The 22,412-nt window shown below is 43.5% G+C and overlaps 1 protein-coding gene across 1 annotated transcript in view; it reads left to right on the plus strand.

Moving 5' to 3' along the window:
• STK4 (serine/threonine kinase 4) overlaps positions 1-22,412 on the plus strand; it is a 107,936-nt gene that overhangs the window by 82,112 nt on the left and 3,412 nt on the right. The window contains exons 8-10 of the mRNA XM_088442790.1: positions 1,653-1,781; positions 4,945-5,149; positions 18,126-18,277. Of these exons, the coding sequence (XP_088298916.1) occupies positions 1,653-1,781; positions 4,945-5,149; positions 18,126-18,277 (486 nt within the window). The remainder of the gene's footprint in view (positions 1-1,652; positions 1,782-4,944; positions 5,150-18,125; positions 18,278-22,412) is intronic.

Raw genomic sequence — 22,412 nt, forward strand, 5'->3', positions numbered from 1 at the left:
TCCTTGGCTGCCGTGCCAACAAGTGCTTTCACAGTCCACGTTATTACAGTAACAGCAAATACATTGTGTAAACATAACACATTTTACATATGAATGCTATAACTTGTACTGAAGGATATAACAACCCACCAAAACAGTAGACCCATTGGTGCTTTTTTCTGAAAGCATCCCCCTGCACATCTTTATTTGTTAGATGCCCCCTTTAGTATAGAGTATCTAATATGCACCTGAAAACAAAGGAATTCTGCTGCCATCTCTACCTTCATTTAGGCTGGCAGATATGCTGCCCCTATTGCTTTAACAGAACAGGTTACAGCAGTGGTTCCCAAACTGTGCACCATGGCACCCTGGGGTGCCTCGGGACACTGCAGGGGTGCCTCAGGTTGGTGGTCCAGCACCAAATCAAATGATTTATGGTCAATGTAATGTAAATATGTGGACAAACAGAAGCGCAAACCTGTCCACCACCTCATAACTGAGCCTAAGGACGTCATATAAGCACAATTTACTTCACTGTACTACTTTCTTTTCTACTTACATTTTTTTCTGAATTTCTCAATAACTTAACCTTAAGGGTGCTGTAAAAACAATGCTGATACAATGCTGATAGGGCACCCGTGATTCAAAAAAGGTTTGGGAACCACTGGGTTACAGCATTGCTTTGATCTCAGGTACAAGTTAGAACACTCCACTAAATAATGTACTTGGATAAATGTTTAAAGATAGGTAGGTAGTTGTGTTTAAAGTGGAAGTATTATTATTATTATCTTTTATTTATAAAGCGCTACAAGGGTACTGTAGTGCTGTGCAAATGGATGAAACTGACAACAGGATATATATGTACAGACTATTGGTGGGTACACACTTGGCGACATATCGGTCATACAGCCATCGCATAATATATGGTCCCGACCGTCTGCTCCTGTGTATATATCTGTGAAGGACGTCGTTCACAGATAAACTGCAGCTGCTGTACAGCACGGCATATGCAATATATCTTGCATATATATCGTTCACATTTGCCTGTATGTACACATGGCCGACCCATGTGCTGGCCACAGAAAGCAGTTAAGATTATGTCAACACTGCTTCACTATGCCAGACATCAGTCGGCCGATTGGTAAGTGTGTACTGACAGGCACATGTTTACCAAATCAGTTAGTCTGCCTGCTCTGGTCAAGTGTGCACCCCACATAATACAGGCAGTATATAAAATCACACAGATACATAATTACATAAGTACAGTGTGCAGTTAGCATAATTATGTAGCTAAATTCTATCTATTCCATCTTTATATAAAAAGAAGATGGATTACCCCAGCAGTGGCTGTGATTAGCATACTACTGGAGGGTTAGATAAATAACAATTGAGGTTCTGTGAACGGACCTCTTCATGTGGTAAAAGCTCCAAGGCCACCTGCATTTTCAGTGCAGTTTATAGGTGTTCAGTTGTGAAAATGTAATTGAAGGAATACATTGTGCTTGGCTATACAGTACCTTTTAGTAGGCAGTGGAAGAGAATGGCCATGCAGAAAACGTTAGAACTATTAAATAATGGAGATTATGTGCTTGGTTATTTTTATTGGTTTTATTTGCGTTTATCAGATTAGATTGCTAGAAAGTCTGATATATATTGATTTGTATCTTGCCTAGCACCCATTTGTGAAAACGACTAAAGGAGCAGCTATTTTGCTACACTTAATAAATGATGCCATGGAGACAAAGATCAAACGCAGTGAATTACAGCAGCGTGAAGTGGAACCTGAAGAGGAGGAAAATGCGGTTTGTATTCTATAAAAATATTGAGACATGTAGAATATAAACTCTTTCCTTAAAGGGCTTGTATTCCTGGCTACCAGCTAATCAGATGTGGCTCTACAGATAAGAGCTCTGTCCTCTTCAAACCTATCCCTGCTGGTTATGGTCAGAAATTAGCATTTAATGCTAGATATGTATAACATCGCCTCTTAGGAATCAGGATTTTTGTGGGTTAGTTGTTCCAGTCCTAAACTAGAAGGAAATTGTGACACTGGCACTTTTTGGGTCTAATGCAGAGTTGGATGCAAGTCCGTTTTGCAGACGGATCTGGCTATTTTTAGCACTGCTCATGCTTTGTAACCAAACAACTCTAGGCAAGTACGAATGACTTATAGTCATATGCAACTCAGTTCTATTTGCAGCTGAAGGCAGTGGCATCATTATGGGGGTGTGGACCGCATCAGATGCAACAAAACCTGGCCCCCTTTCAGCAGGTGGGTTTATTTACCATACTGAGTGTTACCTACCCCAGTAACACCACTGGCTGAAGGGGTATATCTTATATCTGTGTAGCAATGGGTTTATGAACATTGGCTAAGTTGATTGAGGTCCTGTAGGTAGAATTGCGCTTCCATCTGATTTTGAATAGATACAGGTGCTGGTGCAAGTGCTACACCCAGGGTCAGACTGGCCCACAGGGGTACAGGGGAAACCCCCAGTGGGCCCCACTTCCTGAGGGCCCACCCCCTCCTTTAGGGATCAGGTTCCAGACTGTGCACTGTATTTTCGACAATGCACTGCTGTTATTAATCTGGTACATTATCATGCATTCACTAGCAGTATTTATTATATATATATATATATATATATGTACATATTTAAAGGGGCCCAGACCCCTTCTGGAGGCTGGCCACACCCCTAAGTATGGGCCCCTGTCACTGCATTCCCCCAGTGGGCCCTTCATGCACCAGTCTGACACCTGCTACACCTGCTATGTTTCGTGAAATCGCTCTGAGCATACCTTGGAAAGTGGGCACACGCATATGAGTAAGTGCAGATTTGCCTGTTCCTGGTACTAATGCCAACCTGATTTAGGTCTAGTACAAAATGGACATATTCACACAGTTGCAAACACATGCAGAATGAGACAGTTATACACCTGAGACAGCCGTATTGTTTGCAGGTAGTCAAGCGCAGGTGCAAATAGCAGATGATGATTGGATATGCAGTCGGGAAGCCGGCGGACGTAATCCCGACAGCCGGCATCCCGACTGCTTTTTCCCGGCGAGGGTTAAATGGCAGACTTCAAAATTTAGACGCCTGTCATGTTACCGACGCCGGCGCCCAGCATCCCGATCAAAATGATGCCGGGCGCCGCTGCGGACAGCCGCGGGGAGGGTTAGGTTCAAGGCTCGGGGGAGACTTAGGGTTAGGTACACCCCAGGAGATTAGGGTTAGGCTAGGGGGAGGGACGGATAGGGTTAGGCACCCCCGGGGGGAGGTTAGGGTTAGGCACCCCCGGGGGACTTAGGTTTAGGCAGCGGGGAAGGGGGGGTTAGGTTTAGGAACTTAGAGAGGGGATTAGGGTTAGGCACTGGGGCGAAGGTTAGGGTTAGGCACCCCTAAGGAGTGTTAGGGTTAGGGGGTGCAGGTTAGGTTAGTAAATACTTACCTTGGGACGATCTGGGTTTTCAGCCATGTCGGCCAGCCGCTCCCGGGATTTGAACTTGCGTCCGGCGTTAATTCATACCGATTCCGATGATTGTGAGGGCGAAGGTCACCAGCATTAGCGAGCCTTTTGTCAAAGCCTTTTTGTGAAGGTGATACTGATTGGTGCATTTTTCATTGCACAGGCATATATTTATGGGCATATATGAAGCTTTTGCATTCATTTGTAAGCAAATGTTTACCGGTTTTTTATTTTTTATTTTTCTCCTATACAAGACAGGGAGTTATTTCAGCGTTAGAAGTATCTAAAGTGTTATTCATGCCTAATAGCTAGGCGTATTTTGTAAACACATAATGGTTTAAAACATGGGTGGAAGTGCTTGTGTCATCTGGCTACCGTAAACAGGGCGCATATGTTAACAGGGCCAACCTGCAGGTACCTTGCGATAGTTATCACTTTGCATACAATTTCAGCTTTTTCAGGTATGGTAAATGAAAAACAAATTTATTAAATCATACGTGAAGAAATAAAAATAAAGTGACAAAAATATATATAAAGTGATAAAAATAGATACTGTAATGTTAATAACGAATGCATGTAGACATAAATAGATCCAAAATGAAACATATTTTTATTGAATACGACCGCAATATATTGTGGCATGGATCTAATGCTTTGAACAGCTTGGTAAACTCAATTAAACTTCGAACAGCATAGACATGAATAAAACTGGCTGTGGAACCCTCGAAAACAGCATCTATTGTAGCAGTTCAGGAGGAATTATTATAAGGATAATTTGTAACTCATAAAATGTGTCAGCAAATGGAAATATATCCGTGTGCAGAATTCTTGTGTCTTTTAGTCTGATACGCAGTTGACACAATCTGTAACGATAAATGAGATCGGGCTCACCAGCACAAATGGACAAGATCTACATAACTCCTCTCTTGTATGAGGTTAATTCAGTATTTGGTATAGGAGCAGTCAAATCTCATAAGGAGCATACAGATAAGGAGTACCTCAGTCACATCGTCTGTATGTGTGTGAATCAGCCAATGTAGAAGTGTGTGTGCCAAAGTCCTCGTGCAAGCTACGTACTCATATGAAGGCTGGCACACTGTTAGCAAAAGGTTTCCGGCCCCTGCTCTAACTGCACTAATGAGCACCAGAGACACCAGACGTAATTAGTCCTCTCAGCTTGTGAGCCAATAGCCAGATGTCATCAGACTTAGCACTGCATATGTGGCAAATGTACACATTAATTCTGTTGCTTTGTGCTTGGGCCAAGTGGTAGGATATGTGCCCAGCATTAGCCAAGTGGTAGGATATGTGCCCAGCATTAAAGTTAATTCATACCCAGCTACAGTAGATTTCTTTTGTGTTTTTCCCTTTTACCCGCATATTTTTCCACACATTGCATCTTGCAAATATTTTTATTTTATTTAAACATTTTAAAAATATATAAATGGTTAACTTACCTTATGCTCCCTTATATGAATGTATTCTGTGCCTCTCTAGGACGAGGATGACGTTGATTCCAGCACAATGGTTCAAGCCAGAAGCGGAGATATGAACACAATGCAGGAGTTCAGTACCATGAATGTAGGGGCTGATAGCACAATGGTGGAAAATGAGCACTTGGAGACACAGTTGGGAACCATGTTAATAAACAGAGAAGAGGACGATGAAGAGGAGGAGGAGGAGGAGTCTGGTACCATGAAACGTAAGATTCTAGTCCAATAAATATTTTGTGTAAGATTCACCTCTCTCATTACTAAAGTTGTGCCTATATCAGTGGTGGATAAAAGAAGTTTTCAGGAGTACTTTAATTGGACGTTTGCTCAACAAGTGGTTTCATGTTACCCTAGCGCTAAAGTATCAGGTCACATTATAACATCCCAGCACTAGCATGAAGCAATCAATCAGTCCAAGCAGTAAGTTTGCATGTGGCTGACTAGTTTGGTAGGTGAGAAGTGCAACCTAACCTGTTGCACATATGAGCGTGAACTTGCCAAAGTCATGTGAGATCATTAGCAAGAGAAAAATGATTCAGAAGGTTACCCACGGCCCTTCAGGATTCTAATTAGACTTTTAATTTTACAAATGTTTAAAGGCCTGGCAAAACAACTGGAAATATCTCTGTAATTTATAAAAAGAGAGTAAAAATCTGTAGTGGCTAACAGTTATGATTAATTATTCTGATCTCATTACAGTATACATTTACAATGGCCCACTGTAGAATGAAAAATAATATATTTTGAATAGCACACACATTTTACCTCATAACATTTGAGCAGAATGCAGTTACTGGGTTAGTAGCAGCAGAAGGCAGTAAAGTCACTTTTCACATAATATCCTTGTATCACATATACCGGTTGTCCAATTTAAGACTTGTAGCCATTGAAATTATTGTTTCAATAATTATGTTGCATAATGTTGGTCAGACTAATGAAAGCAATGTTTCCATTGGCTGGTTATGATAGGTATTTTTTTTCTTCCGGTCTTTAAAAACGCAGTGTTCTGCTTGTTCTGCACAGCTCAAACATTTTGGATCTGAGCAGTTTGGCAGCACGTCGGTGACCAAATGAGTTCAGGTATATTGTTCAGGTGCTGGTCCAACAATTGGATTGCAGTGCAGGCATTGGACTACTGCATTACCAGATTGAATGATGGTCACACACAAGCAGCAGAAGGTCAGCTTTGAAATCGCCCAATCAGATTTGATCCAGTACATTTTATGCAGTACCCATATGTATTGCAGTACTTGATTAATGGCTACATTGCTGTAGTTACTAACCAAAATTGCACTCTGAGGTTCTGAGTCTGACGCAATGGCGATATTGGACGCAGTGGATCATTTTTTTTTCTTTTGCACATCCGTCTAATCACACAGCACATGTGTCCAGATGCCATATGCACAGTGGCGCAGTTGCAATTGTGGCGCACAGGAAATGGGATGTAGTTATGTTGTGGCCGCCAGTCACAATCCCGATGGCAGAATGCCGGCTAGGGATTCATGACAGTTGTCGAGATACCGACTCCTGACATAATCCCGACGCCTGCCATCCCGTATGGCACTGACGGGGTAAGTATTCACTTAGCTCGGGGATGGGGTTGTTAGGTTTAGGGCACCCCAGGGGGATTTAGGGTTAGGCACCCCCGGGGGAGGATTAAGGTCAGGCTAGGGGAAGAGGGGGTTAGGGTTAAGCACCCCCGGGGGGAGGTTAGCGCTAGGCACCCCCCTCGGGAGGGTTAGGGTGCGTTGAAGGGGTGTTAGGTTTAGGCACTAACAGGGGGAGGTTAGGGTTAGGCACCCCTAAGGGAGGGTTAGGGGGGGAGAGGGGAGGGTTAGGGTTTCTTGGTACATAACTAAATGGTATGATCGCCGCCCCAATCATAGTGGAGTCTTTGCGTGCTGCGATGCATTCGCAGTACGCAACAATCGGCTGTCTGGGTGCTAATCGCACTTGCGATCCTTGCTGAATCAGGCTCATGGTCCATCTCATGAACATCTTATTGGAGTGTCGCTGATAGTGGTTGCATACAGAGAAGCAGATTTGTGCACATAGAAGGCCATATTCAGACAGAGAATCTGCACCTGCAAGCGGTATTTCAGTGTCTGATGCCGCTCAAAGTGGGCATCTCAGTCCATGCACATGCAGAGTGTGGACTGCTATGACAGTGCCAGCAAAATGTTGGTTTTCAGCGATATATTCATTCCTTGCTCTTTATGGTCTTCGTCCTTTGGAGAATTGATAATTGGCGGATAAATGGAGGCAGGGTTGTGTTTCTTGGAAAGTGTGGGGTTTATGTGTCAAGTAGTGAAAAATATGGTGAAATGGATCAGTGGAAAAGTTGCTCATAGCAACCAATCAGCTGTGAAAGTACAGTCTACAAAATAATAAGTAGGAGCTGATTGGTTGCAATGGGTAACTTCTCCACTGGTCCACTTCACCATGCTTTTCACTGCCTGATTCATAAACTCCTGTGAATGTACTGGACATGAGGACCTTGCAGTTAGAGGTGCTGCAGTTTGCTGACTTGGTTTGTCAACTCTGTACACAAATATGAAAATTCTTCAGAATTTCTCAAGTTTTAGATCAATTTAAAAAAGTTCTAGCGTAATTGCTTTCAATTGTGAATGTCAAACTTTGAACTTCAAATACAGTTGAATTAAAAAAGTTATAATACATATTAAAGTACTATTGTTTTAAATCATTAAAAGTGTTTAAACATAACAAACAAATTTTAACGCAAACCTGAAATGCAAATCGAGAAACCAAGTTGCAGATTTCAAATCGCCCCCGAATTGAGGGGGTGATTTAGCAGTGGATGGAATTGCAAAGCTGCATGCAGGCAGGTTTGAAATTCCGTCCTTGCAAATATGCAAATGCAACAGGAGATGTATGATCCACCTTTGAATTTGCAATCCCAGCACTGTGACGGAGGTCGCAGGCTGGGATCACCATTGCGACCAATGGTCGCGATGGCGCACGATGCCAGGCCGTCAGCCAGCTGAGTAAGCTCGGCTTACTCAGGCTGGCCAGCTGTCGACGCAGTCCCTGGCCTTGCCACTCCCGGACACCTGTTTCCGGGAAAATCCCGCCGACCATGCCTCTGTCTGTCAATCAGGTAGAGGCATTGAAGGGGCTGTGTGCGATTACGCCGGACCCGTTCTTCTCTTGTGTGCAATGCTAAATCAGCCCCTGAGTCAACTACATTGTATCGGGAATAATTTGATGCCCGTTGGTAAGGGCTCTAGGATATAAAGATATTTCTAACTGAGTAAAAAATGCATTTGACCTCTTATATTTCTGTTCCAGGTTTCCTCTTAAATTTCTGGTGCCACCTAGAGTTCAGAGGTCATCAAATAACCTCCTGTTAAATGGCTCATCTGTGTGCTGCTAAGATGTCAAAACGCATAAAAAAATGACTATTTACTACATTAAACAGCTCAACATGTAAAGCAAACATTATCCTCAATAGAAGTTTTGTTCCAGCAGCTGGACAATTTTGTTAATGTGTGGACAAGGGCTGGCACACTCTCCTGGCTGCCTTCCCTCTCTGCCCCGTAAGGCAAACTGGCAGATCACGCTAAAAGCCATTTAAAATCTACAATAAGACAATTTATAGTTCTTCTGGAACATTTGGAGGAAAAATAAAACCTGTATGTAAGTAGAGGTGCTTCAGACAACTGTAAAACATATGGATACAGCTTTTAACATGTTTATAAATATGTCAAAATAATTTTTTGGAAACTGAGAAATTAAAATAAAAAACAGCTTACCAACATTACAAACCCCTGAAAAGAACATTGGCCTAGAATATCACCTAATATGGAGCTGTACGGCCGCAATAGTGTTTTATTTTTCAGAATGGAGTCACATTAGCTTACACTTTAAAGAAATCAAGACATGTTTTTGCTAGATCTCAACACTAACTACAAGGCATAACTGAGCAAAGTTCACCGACCCAATGGCCCTAAACATCTTTTTTTTTAATGTTAGTAAAGGCATGTAAATGGTTATGGGACTTATTTATTCCAATGACTCCATACTTACTGATACTTACATTTAGGAACATTTGCCTTGCAGTTCAATTTTTTTTTGCAATTCACTGCAAATGTATGCATTGGTGGCTATGGAGTGTCATCATTTGGACGCTTTTCACCATGACTGCCTTCTAAACCACTGAATGTGGCCTCACTTGTGTTTAATCCAAGGTAAGGTGTAGCTATTGAGTAATACTACCAGGACAGGAAACTATGACTGAAAAAAAAAATAGCACCAGCTGTACCCATAGAAGGCTAGCAAAATTAGATATTAATGTAGAATTAAACCCAAAATGATTTTTGGAGTTCTCATGTAAATATACTTTGCTATCCATTGGTTATAAAAGGGAAATTAGGAGCAGGACCTTAGGGTGTAGTGCGGGACCCAGGTACTGTGGGGGATTTGGCCTAATTGTGCAGATGTGGCCACACCCCCTAAAAAAATTAAATTTTTTTTTTAATGATGGCGTCCCTCAGCCAGGGAGGAGGGAGCAGATCCAGAGGGTGATCACTCTCCCCCACACATCAGGTGCAAGCTCAGTGTCAGCAGCGTCCCTGGACCCACCTGCAGCCCAGCACTCAGCAGCATGTGCTGGGCTGGGGAGAGAGGCTGCTCCCCAGCCCAGCAGTTAAGAAGTGTGTGTGTGTGTGTGTGTCTCTGGGCCCCTCCAACAGGCCTGGGTAATCAGTAACCGCTCCCTCCACCCCTATTGATGCCGCTGATCAGGAGTTAAATAATTAACATTCAGTCCACTTTAATGCAGCACAAAGTTAAGAAGCCCATATTTTTACTTCATTGGTCCCATGCAGGCCTTGCACCACAAGATGTTGTTTTTGCATAGAAAGATGTTATCGTCATGTGGGTACACACTATATGATATATTGTGCAATCTTGCTAGATTGACCAATATGCACGACCATCATATAGTGTGTACACCCAGTCTATCATTTACACACGTTCATTGCATCGTCCCATCAGATGTGCTGCGCGTCAATGTGCGATGTGCACAACTTGTAGTTTGTACACACGACCACACATAGGGCTGGACTCAATTAGCCTCTTTATCTTACTACATGAGGAAAACAGTTGTAGTCTCTGACTTTTGCGCCCAGAGCCATTTAATTGTAAGCCCTTTTCCTTGCGGGTAAATCTGCTGCTAAAGTGCATTAACCCATAGTACCCGGAACTATCGGTTAATGCGTTTGTGGCAGCCGCAATAAGGGCAGAAAGACCTACAGATGTCTCCTCAAACATCTAGCCTCCTTGCTTGTTAAACAGCCCTTCTAATCGCGCCGTGCCGTGGTGTGACTCGGTAGCGCTGAGCATCCTTTTTGTGCAACTTTTTACCTTCAAATGTGTCTTATTCACACACTGATGTGAATAGCTAGCACAATCAGCTTCTCCTGATTAAGAGTCTGAGGAGGAGGTGAAAAGAAATCTGTGTTAGGTGCAGCCTGCAGGCTTATCACATGCTGCAATTGAATAGCCCCAGTCAGAATTGCGGCTAATCCTCACTTTGAAGATAATTGAATTTCGCCCCTTAGTGTTCAGGAGAAATTATTCTTTGGATACAATCCCCGTCACAATACGTTGCGTATACGCTTGAAATTGTGTGTTCTGGGATCATATGATTGTAAATTAAATTGTATCGGCATCATTTTACATCATTCAGATGTCTACCTAGCTTTTGTCTGACAGTATTCAGCTGCATAATGGGCAAATAAAATAATGTGCTAGATGCCGCAGAGGTTTTGGAATGCAAAAAACTGCCTGTTTTTCATTACGAATTGCTCAAAGGTAGCACCACCATAGAGAATTGTGATGGTCAGCGCTACTAGGAAGTGTATTGTTCCTCTCGCTGCTCTATTATAATTATTATTACCCTTTATTTATATGCCACCACAAGGGTTCCACAGCTCCTCACAAAGTACATAAACAAATGAGCAAACAAGAAAGCAACTTAGAGTACAAAACAATGCAGGACAAGGGCATGGTTAGGAGTAGATGATCGTATGAGTAAGGGAAGGAGAAGCACATGAACAAAGAGGGCCCTGCTCGTGAGAGCTTACATTCTATACGTGCGCGGTATCCCAACCTCACTAGGGTATATAGCAATTTGTCTGGAACCATGAATTTAGTGAATCTATCGCGAGTTTAGTGCAACAACTTGGGTTGGGTTTTCCTCCGTAATATAGTATGAGTGATGGTGTGTTACTGCCCACAGGATTTCAGCAATTCATCAATTGAGACGGTTGACATAAGACATAACAAATTGATGAAATGCTGTGTCTGAGACCCCCTGGGAATTGAACCCAAGTCTCCAACATTTTGATAGTCCAGTGTATAAGCAGACTTCATTCTTTCAAAGTGGTATAAATTCATAGTGCACTTCAGCATCCTGTCAGTCCATCCTCCTACCCCGTCACTCCAGCCCTCTGTCCCCTGTCACTCCAACCCCCTCCCTAGTCCCTTCAATTTGCCTTCTTGGAATGCCTGCCTCTGTGGAGAGCCACTAGGTCCTAGTGCCCAGCGGCTATCGGCCAGCAGGAGTCCACCTGGCTGTGCTGCGGGCAATAGCCCCCACCCGGGCCCTGTGCAGTGGCGTTCCTATCTGTTGATGCACCCGGTGCTGGTAGGGGTGTAACACCCCCAGTCTATATAGTGCAGAGTAAGTAATAGTTAGCTAATGTCATTACATCAAAGTTCTAACCTCAATTTGTCTTGACACCTCCCACGAGATATAATTTAAGGCTAATCAACAGTATTCAATAGAAACATAGTATTTATACAAATCCTTGTGGTTCCGGCAAGAATTCATACGATTAGCAATACAATTTCAATAAATACAAATACAATTGATATATTGGAGTCAGGAAATTGCATCAGGATCCACAAGATTTTATTATAGCCGGAACTCTGGAACACCTTGGATCCCCTTTCGGAATAAGAGTTAAATGCAAACAGGTGCAAAATAAATCAACAACATACATTTACTCCAATACAGAGATATATACTGGAACTATTTGCTTTACCTCTAAAATAATAGTTCAGTTCCCTTTTTGCATGCAAAGGATTGTCGTAACAAAAATTATTTGCAAACGTTGCCCGGGGTACTTGTATTATTGCTGATGATCGTAGGCTGGCACTATGGTAGTGAGGGAAAATCCGACTTAGTTTTAAAAGAAAAGGGAAGTTCCTCTCCTACTAGAGCTATCCTTTCCTTTATTGGTTACATTTAGTAGCAAGTGTTCTGACTGCTCGACCTAGAAATAGGTGAAGTTCACTAAACAGGTAAGTTTCTGTTATACGCCTCCTTTTAGCTTTAATAAATATGCCCTTCTCTAGCTCAGTATGAAGTGCCGGGAGGCACGGGTAACTTGAAGGAAGACGTTAACTCCAAAACTAGCTGGGTCTCCGGTAGCTGTATCCAATTTGATTAGTTAAACTTGGAGCTATTCTGTACTCGGGTAAGTATGCTGCAAATGGACACTTTTAAGCTGAGCTGACTCTTTGAATTAAACTGACGGGACCAGGCATATCATGAGTTATTATCTTGCATGTGCCCTGACAAGTTGTATCAAAATGACGTTTAATTAGTTCCCTGCGTAACTGATAACCGGGTCTCCAGCACTTTAATTAAGAAGGCTGTGAACTGATACACCGCAGCTGATTAATCCTGTCAGTCCCCAGGCACTGTTGTGATGAGGTGTATGATTTGCATATATGCTGTCTGTTGTACTCACGAATCCGCCTCCGGCTCAACCCCCGACTGAGGTAGCCGCGCCTCTAGCCTCCTCTCCGGAATGCAGGGAACAGCAGTCACTCACTGTAGTGGCTCTGTCCAGATCCGCCTCCGGTTCAACCCCCGACTGAGGTAGCCGCGCCTCCAGCCTCCTCTCCGGAATGCAGGGAACAGCAGTCACTCACTGCAGTGGCTCTGCCCAGTTCCGCCTCCCAGTCAACGCGCCGGGGAAAGTCTCTGCTTACACAGTTGATGATGCTGGTGCATGCCGCACCTCGTTGCCGTCACTCCGGAGCTCCGATCCCATCAGCTGGTCACTTCTATCCCGCTGACCAGTTCACCTCCAGACCTGAGGTAAGTAACTCTCAGCGCAGGGCTCCTCTAAGTCCGATCACCTCAGGTGCACTCCGCACAAAACGTCAGTGTCCAGCCTTTTTATAACCTTTTCAGCCTTTAGCACGAGCCGGCTGTGCTCCCGCCAGACTCACGCGCCAGTCACTGTTCCCTTCTATACCTTATCCTAACGTCTCTGAAGCCAGCCGGGTTCCCCCCCTCAACTGTCAGTAATAAAGTCCCGACCTCGGGGACTCCCGGTGGCTTAATACAAGCTGAAGGGGTTGGAAGAGACCATTAGCTCCCTCGGGAGGGAGGTTAATAAGGGAGACATGGCAACGCTGGGCAATTGATGAAAATGCCTAACAATAAACATTCATTACATGGATTACCATTTTTAAATAATAAGTGAAAAGACCACCAGGGACTTTAGGGGTATTACAGGGGCGGGCAGCTTAGCAGTGCACTCGGCATTGCCATGCGCCAGGAAAAGGGAGTGCGGCCTCGCGACAAGGGGGCGTGGGCTTGCGAGTGGGGGCAGAGTCATGCACCCGAATCCCAGTTTTAGTCTCTCCTGGGGGTCCCGGAGGTGCGGCTCTCGCTGGGGACCAGTAGTGCCGGCTCCCTCACTGTGACAGGAACCGAGTGCTGCATGTAATTCTACAGTGAAGCACCCAGTTCCTGTCACTGAGGGGGAGTCTGCACTTTGGTGTCACCCCTCGGCGGGTGACACCTGGGTGCGTCCCGCAGTGACGCCACTGCCCCTGTGTATGACAGCCAATGCTGTACAGATCTAATAAGTAGAGCAAAAGGCAACTGTGGCTCCTCAACATCAGCCTGATGCTGGGACTTTTTGTTTATATAGTTTTCTCTGTAATGGTGACTAATACGGTGCTCTTGGTAATACTGTTGTCTTTCTGTCTTTGCTTATGAAGTTTGATGGCTATCTGTAAGCCCTCAAGTACAAATGACCACTTGATTACCTCCTTACACTAGCCCTAATTTGTCTGTCTATCTATTTGATCAGTTGGATAAAGGATAAAATCCAGTTACATAATTCATCCAGAAATCAGCCTAGCTAAAGACAAAATGGAGAATGGCATGACAGCCTAACATCTCCTATCCCATCACAATAATGGTTTAAGATTTGACAAGGGGAAATGTCCTTTGACAAATTCCTAAATATTTACTCACAACTCCTTTACTGAGAAGGAGACCTGGATAACATTTTCCTGGACAGTAAATTATTTACAGTAATTTGATATCCACATACCCTACCAACGGAAAGTCATTATAGATGGGTGTGTTATAAAAGGTCAACACCAAATGGTCAACATGCAATAGGTCAAAGCTGGGTACACACTGCTAGATATATTGCTCTTTCCATCGAACGGACGATGTATCTATAGTTCATCTCCGTGCATGTACAGTGGACATGTCTGTGAATGACGTCGTTCACAGCAATATCCGATCTGCTTTGCAACACAGCAGACGGCCGATATATCTGAAAAATATATCTGTCATCTGCTGGTATGTACGGGCGACCCACCCATCGCTTGTACACATTCTGCAGGGACCCAGTGGTGATTCACACTGGGTTCCTGCAGAATGTGGTGATTCACAGTGCAACTGGGCGGGCAATTTAAATGCCCACCCAGTTGAGCTGTCAAGCCTGGGAAACATTGGGCAGACGATTGGTAAGTGTGTATACACTTACCGATCGTCATATAGGCCGGCGGGTCAGCCCAACGGCTGACCCGTCGACCTATTGTGTACCCATCTTAACTATCAGTTCAACTATTGTGGAATTTTCTGATATCATTTAATCGCACTGGGGTATCGCACTATCTATCAATATCAAATATTCTTAACTCTTACTGCTTCCTTTTCTCTCCAACTCTGCATTATCAACCTTCCAGCGACCCGGTAATTAAACACTGTGAAGCTTCCACTCGATTATAGTCTTGAACTTTGAACTTTGGTTAGCAGATTTTTGGAAGGGTTCTGTAACATGCTAAACTTCTGTGTGTCCCCTCAAGATAAGTTGATATATTGCTGTTGTCTACTCAGCATTAAGGAATGTAAGCTAGCTATCAAAAAACAGACATGAGTTTCATTGTCATGGAAACATGTCAACACTCAAAATACAATGTTACTCTGTCAGCCATAGAGCCTTACACGTTTTCATATAGAGCATCATGTTTTTTTCAACTGAATAATTTATAATTCTTTGGCAATACTTTAACAATACAGTTTAACATATGTCAAATCACTTGTAGAACCCAATCTTTTTAATAGAGCACATATTTTGACAATCTCTCTCAATATGCATCATTTAACACTGTAGAACCTTAAAGGTATTTATTGTAGAACCCATTTATCAAATTTGCATACAACTTATCTTAGGAACGGAAATTTGTGTGTAATGTGTTATAATTAAGTAAAGCATTGGGGAAGGGATTCTTCCTTGTATCTCTTAGTCAGACACCATATTGATTTTTTTTTTGTCCTTTTGATGTTTTAGACTTTGCTTTGGGACCTTTGCAGTCAGTGCCAGTCTAGTAACAGGTTGAATCTCTGCAACTCTATCCCACAGCAATCTTTTAAATTGCTCATAACAAGTTCACCAATACTTGAATCTGAAAGAGTATCCTCCCAAAGGAAGAAAGGCACTTTACTTTACTCTCAAGGCGTCACATGCTAGTCATACCCTTCACAGCTCAGTCAAGGTCACAGGAAAAGGCTTGTAGTACCCACATAGGATTTCAGTCTTTATTGGATACATACTGTACATACACATGCACGTATGTGCATCAAAACTACAGAGCTCATACAATATAATGCAGATGAAAAATGTTATAGTATACAATGTTATTAGAGTACACATTGTAAGAAGGATGGAGGCATTAACACAGTGCAAGGCTGAAATATAATACTGTTAACTTCAAAATAAAATATGTTTCTAAACCTGGAAAATGCAGCCCACACCCCCAACTTTTTCATTATGCTACCATTTCAAAAAATGACATTTGTATTTTTATCTTAAGAGTTTTGGTGATGGTCTATAGAAGTTACAAGATCAGGTTACCGTCTATTATTATTATTATTATTGCCAGTTATTTATATAGCGCATACATATTCCGCAGCGCTTTACAGAGATTATTATTAGAACCTTTAATAAGTAATACCACATTATACTTAAGAAAAAAGGTATCCAGCCTCACAATAATTTTGAACCAATCCACCTACTTCGTCCACTTATAGTTTGGTATACACCATACTTACCTACTTCCCTATCTGATCTCTCGGAGATCTAGGGGAGAAGCGGGGGCCGTGTTACTATGTATTGCATTTTTGTTACATCACAATGGGCAGGGCCGCAGTGATGCATTTCATAGCAAATCACATCCCGCCCCTTTAACTGGAGAAATGGTGAGAAGCAGGAGGTCACCCACTCCCCCAGGAACGAGGAGATCTACCACAAATTCGGGAGTCTTCAGGAGAGTGAGCAACTATGGTGCACACTCACCTTTTTGTGGGATTGTAAATGTGCATGGCTGAAAGAGTAAAAATGTCACTTCAAAGCTATGTCTGATATATCTTAGGTCAAATTCTTCATTCATTTCAACGTTTTTTCACCTGACAAACTTCTGGTTCCAACATCTTTTATGTCTTAAATAATCATGAGAGTGAGGGGACACTACTATATGTAATTATTTTGCAGCTTATCACTACATTGGCATTTGTGCATCTGTGAATTTGTGTCCTACAGTTTTGTCCACATACATCTATCCTCCGTGTGCTACAAATTGTGTTACACATAATGTACCTCGTAAGAACCGTGCGACCCGGTATAGCGTCTTTTCGTGTGACTTTTTCTGTTAAAATGTGTCTTATTTGCAAAGCAAGGCTATTAGGATGCACATCTTCTGCTGATTAAAATGATATGCGGCATGCCTATGTTCTGTGTGTGACTGCGGGTGCATCTCCATGAGAAATGCTGCGTTAAAGTGTCACGCCATGCCGCATTTCGCATGTGGTATGGCGCGACTAGAAGGGCTAGTTAAGGCCCAAGGAGGCTAGATGTATGTGGACACATATGTATATATTATGTCTGGATGTTGCAGAAGGCATCTCACTGAAACTATAAGCTCTTTGATTGTCAAATAATTCCCCTATCACCATTGCAGACTGACTTGTAGATCCATGTACTACTTGTAAAAACCTGGTGTATCTCCCAAAATGACATGGAGCAGGATGCATTACGCCGGTCATCGCATTCATGCCGGCATGCATGACGATCCCCGCAAAGGGCTGCTCTGTCGGTAAGAGCGGTCATTTGACCCAGAAGCCCCTCCGGCGTCCTTCTGCGCATGCGCAGAAGGAAAGGCATGCCGCGGGAGTGCTAGTAGAGATCATCAATCGGCGGAGAGAAGCCCATAGGCTTCTATGGGTAACGCCATCAGGAAGATGGCGTTACCCACCGCAGCCAAGTCCCGGAGTGCATCACACTCTGGGGCTTGGTGCATATGAAAATTTCGACATCATCGAGACGCACCAAGGGCAAAAATTCTGTCAAACCCGCATATTCGGGGTTTGACCGCATGTTTACCCTTGATGCGAATCGATGATATCATAAAATGAAGTTTTGTTTCTCTCTCTCTCTCTCTCTCTCTCTCTCTCTCTCTCTCTCTCTCTCTCTCTCTCTCTCTCTCTCTCTCTCTCTCTCTCTCTTCCCCCCCCCCCCCCCCCCCCCAATGCATGTGGTGATTCCACTTCAGACTTTGCACTTTTATGCAGACATTTGTTATGCCACCAAAGGCAGCCATTTTGTGGACTGAAACAATATTCCTGTGAATGTGGCCTTTCAATACTCTGAGTACCAGAGACATCACTGAGTCACATAAGTGCACCGCAGAATTCTTCCCGTCAGGCACATGAGCGCGCCTTTGTTTCTATTATGTGACTGATGTACTGTATAAGCTACTAGAAATAATATGATTTAGGAAAGGCTAACTTTATATGAATTTAGTATATAATAAACCAACATTTTTGTAATTTTATCAATACAGAAAGCAGTCAGCCCTCACAGCCTGCCAAACCATCATTTCTTGAGTATTTTGAGAAGAATGAGAACCAGTTCGGAACTCCAGAAAAGAAAATAACCGCACAACCCCCAGATTCATCTGATTGGAAAATACCTCTTAACGGAGACTACAGCTTTGTAAGTACCATGGTAGCTATGGGTGCATGAAAATGTGTGTTTTGCCATAACTATCAAGAAAGCTGACCCATTTTTAGTATTGTGCAGTACATGACCCCTAACTGTATTATGAAATGAGAGATTACCATACTTTATAGGAGCTGCTAGATACACTTAGTGCAGATGCAGACCGCATAACCACACCTTCAGATTATGAAATGAACCATAACCCCGCATGGGTCTGTGTTCAACATGTATCAGTCTTGACCGCTTAGCAGATAACTCCACCTTTAATCAGTTTTTCCCCTTATTTTCTTTATGGGTTCCATATTAATTTCACAGATACAACCCGGCATGCATGGCTGTCTGCAGTAGGAGAGTGCTTAGAGCAGCCCAGGGGCATATTATGTAGAGTTCTGCAGCATTTATATCTATCTTGTGTTTGCAAAAACCACGAGTTTAGTAAGGAAATTAGCAGTGGAGATTTCCCACCAGGGTTAGGGTTAAGTACTAGGGGGAGGGTTAGGGATAGGCACTAAGGGGGGAGGGTTACGTTTAGGGTGTAGGGAGTGGGGGGTTAGGTTCAGGCACTAGGGGGGGGGGAGGTAAGGCTTAGGCACCAAAGAGGGAGGGTTAGTATACCGAACAACAAGTGTCTGTATGCTAGCCTTGTCGGGACGCCGGTGTCATTCTGACAGCCAGGATCCTGACTGCTGGCATCCCATACCAATTACTTTTCTTGTTCAGTCCAAGTGTGTGTTACACAACTTTTACCATTTGCATACAGGGAAGAGATTTTGTTACAAATTAGTTCCATTTCACTTTACTACTTTTTATTAAATACTTTTTATTAAATACATATTTGGAAAGAAGAGAGGCTATAAACCCTGCTTTCTCAAAACTAAATAAGGCCGTCACACATTGAAATAAAATGCTAGCTTTACTTTCACTTTAATTGACTTTTGCCATTATATTAGCCCCTATTTAAAGACCCCGTGGTACTCTAACCTCTACCTTTGCCCTGGTCAACCAATGCCATCGGGCAATTGTCACTACTACACTCTTCCTCATCAATTTTAATGTTATTTTATATGCCTGATAACTGTGAGGAAAGTGGTGGGTCTGACAACTGCAGTACAGTGAGTGAGGAAAGGAGTGGGTCTGGGAATTGCGATACAGGGTGTGAGGAAAGGGGCTGGATCTGATGGCAACTGCAGTACAAAGAGTGAGGAAAGGTGAGGGTCTAGGAATTGTGGTACAAAGAATGAGGAAAAGGGGTGGGTCTGGAAATTTCAGTACAAAGAAAGAGGTGGGTCTCGGAATTGTGGTACAAAGAGTGAGGATAGGGGTGGGTCTGGGAATTGCGGTACATGGTATTAGGAATGGGATGGGTCTGACAACAATTGCGGTACAGTGAGTGAGGAAAGGGGTCAGTCTGACAATTGCAGTACAAGGTATGAGGAAAGGGGTGGGTCTGACAATTATGGTACAGGGTGTGAGGAAGGGCTGGTTTTGACAGTAACTGCAGACTTGAATTGCGGTAAAAGAGTGAGGAAAGGGGCGGGTCTGATGGCAACTGCAGTACAAAGAGTGAGGAAAGGGGTGGGTTTGGGAATTGTGGTACAAAGAGTGAGGAAAGGAGTGGGTTTGGGAATTGCGGTACAAAGAGTGAGGCAAGGGGCGGATCTAGGAATTGCTTTACAAGGAGTGAGGAAAGGAGTGGGTTTGAGAATTCCGGTACAAAGAGTGAGGGAAGGGGTGGGATTGGGAATTGCGGTACACAGAGTGAGGAAAGAGGTGGATCTGGAAATTGCGGTTAAAGAGTGTGGTAAGGGGTGGGTCTGAGAACAACTGTAATACAAAGAGTGAGGAAAGGGATGGGTCTGGGAATTGCGGTACAAAGAGCGAGGATAGGGGTGGGTTTGGGAATTGCAGTACAAAGAGTGAGGAAAGGGGTGGGTTTGGGAATTGTGGTAGAAAGAGTGAGGAAAGGAGTGGATCTAGGAATTGCTTTACAAGGAGTGAGGAAAGGAATGGGTTTGAGAATTCCGGTACAAAGAGTGAGGAAAGGGGTGGGTTTGGAAATTGCGGTACAAGGAGTGAGGAAAGGGGTGGGTTTGGGAATTGTGGTACAAAGAGTGAGGAAAGGGGTGGGTCTGGGAATTGCGGTATAAGGAATGAGGAAAGGGGTGGGTTTGGGAATTGTGGTACAAAGAGTGAGGAAAGGGGTGGATCTAGGAATTGCAGTACAAGGAGTGAAGAAAGGGATGGGTCTGGGAATTGCGGTACAAAGAGTGAGGAAAGGGATGGGTCTGGGAATTGCGGTACAAAGAGTGAGGATATGGGTGGGTCTGGGAATTGCGGTACATGGTGTTAGGAATGGGATGGGTCTGACAACAATTGCAGTACAGTGAGTGAGTAAAGGGGTCAGTCTGACAATTGTAGTACAAGGTGTGAGGAAAGGGGTGGGTCTGACAATTGTAGTACAGAGTGTAAGGAAAGGGGTGGGTGTGAAAGTAACTGCGGTACAAAGAGTGAGGAAAGGGGTGGGTCTGACAGCAACTTTAATACAAAGGGTGAGGAAAAGGGGTGGGTTTGGGAGTTGTGGTACAGGGTGTGAGGAAGGGGATTGTTCAGACAGCAACTGCAGTAGAAAGAGTGAAGAAAGAGGTGGATCTAGGAATTGTGGTACAAAGAGTGAGGAAAGGGATGGGTCTAGGAATTGCAGTACAAGGAGTGCGGAAAGGGGTGGGTTTGAGAATTGCTTTACAAAGAGTTAGGAAAGGAGTGGATCTAGGAATTGTGGTACAAGGAGTGAAGAAAGGGATGGGTCTGGGAATTGTGGTACAAAGAGTGTGGAAAGGGGTGCATCTGAGATCAACTGTAGTACAAAGAGTGAGGATAGGGGTGGGTGTGGGAAATGCGGTACAAAGAGTGAGGAAAGGGGTGGGTCTGAGAACAACTGTAGTTCAAAGAGTGAGGAAAGGGGTGGGTTTGGGAATTGCGGTACAAAGATTAAGGATAGGGGTGGATCTGGGAATTGTGGTACAAAGAGTGAGGAAAGGGGTGGCTCTGGATATAGCGGTAAAAGAGTGAGGAAAGGGGTGGCTCTGGATATAGAGGTAAAAGAGTGAGGAAAGGGGTGGGCCTGAGAACAACTGTAGTACAAAGAGCGAGGCAAGGGATGGGTTCGGGAATTGCGGTACAAAGAGTGAGGATAGGGGTGGGTCTGGGAATTGCGGTACATGGTGTTAGGAATGGGATGGGTCTGACAACAACTGCAGTACAGTAAGTGAGGAAAGGGGTCAGTCTGACAATTGTGGTACAGAGTGTAAGGAAAGGGGGTGGCTGTGACAGTAACTGCGGTACAAAGAGTGAGGAAAGGGGTGGGTCTGAAAGCAACTTCAATACAAAGGGTGAGGAAAAGGGGTGGGTTTGGGAATTGTGGTACAGGGTGTGAGGAAGGGGTGGTTCTGACAACAACTTCAGTAGAAAGAGTGAGGAAAGGGGTGGATCTAGGAATTGTGGTACAAGAGTGAGGAAAGGGGTGGGATTGAGAATTTCTTTACAAAGAGTGAGGAAAGGGATGGGTCTGATAATTGCGATACAATGAGTGAGGAAAGGAGTGGGTCTGGGAATTGCAGTGCAATGAGTTAAGAGCAGGGTGGGTCTGACATAACTGCAGTACAGTGAAATGGGGGTGAGCGGTCCAATAATTTTTAAGAAAGTTTATAATGTAAAAAAGTTTTGGAATCATTTCTCAATGTGTAAGTTGGGCAATTTAACACCCAATGCTTATTGATTACTTCGGCTTACTCACATTTGTACTTTTAAATAAGTTTGTCAATTTGGCCGTACACGCATATGATGTTGGCCAATTTCAATCCAGTTAGGCTGACCTTAAATAAAGGCTATGTAGTGTCTTGGTTTTCCGAGCACAGTCTACTATTTTCCTCCTGAATACTTTTAACACGCAATTCTTGTTTTCTCCTAATTCAGGCTGCTTATACAGCCAAACCAATAGAATAAGAGGGGAAATATTCCTACATCTGTTTTATGGCATTTGGCACCTAAAAGGTGGATTATATGGCCTGAGCAACCTTCAGATGACATTGAAGTCCCAGATTTTAATTTTAAAAAGAAGACATAGTGTCAC

The sequence above is a fragment of the Taudactylus pleione genome, unplaced genomic scaffold (assembly GCF_031769625.1).
Source record: "Taudactylus pleione unplaced genomic scaffold, aTauple2 ptg000317l, whole genome shotgun sequence".
In the NCBI taxonomy this organism is placed as follows: Eukaryota; Metazoa; Chordata; class Amphibia; order Anura; family Myobatrachidae; genus Taudactylus; species Taudactylus pleione.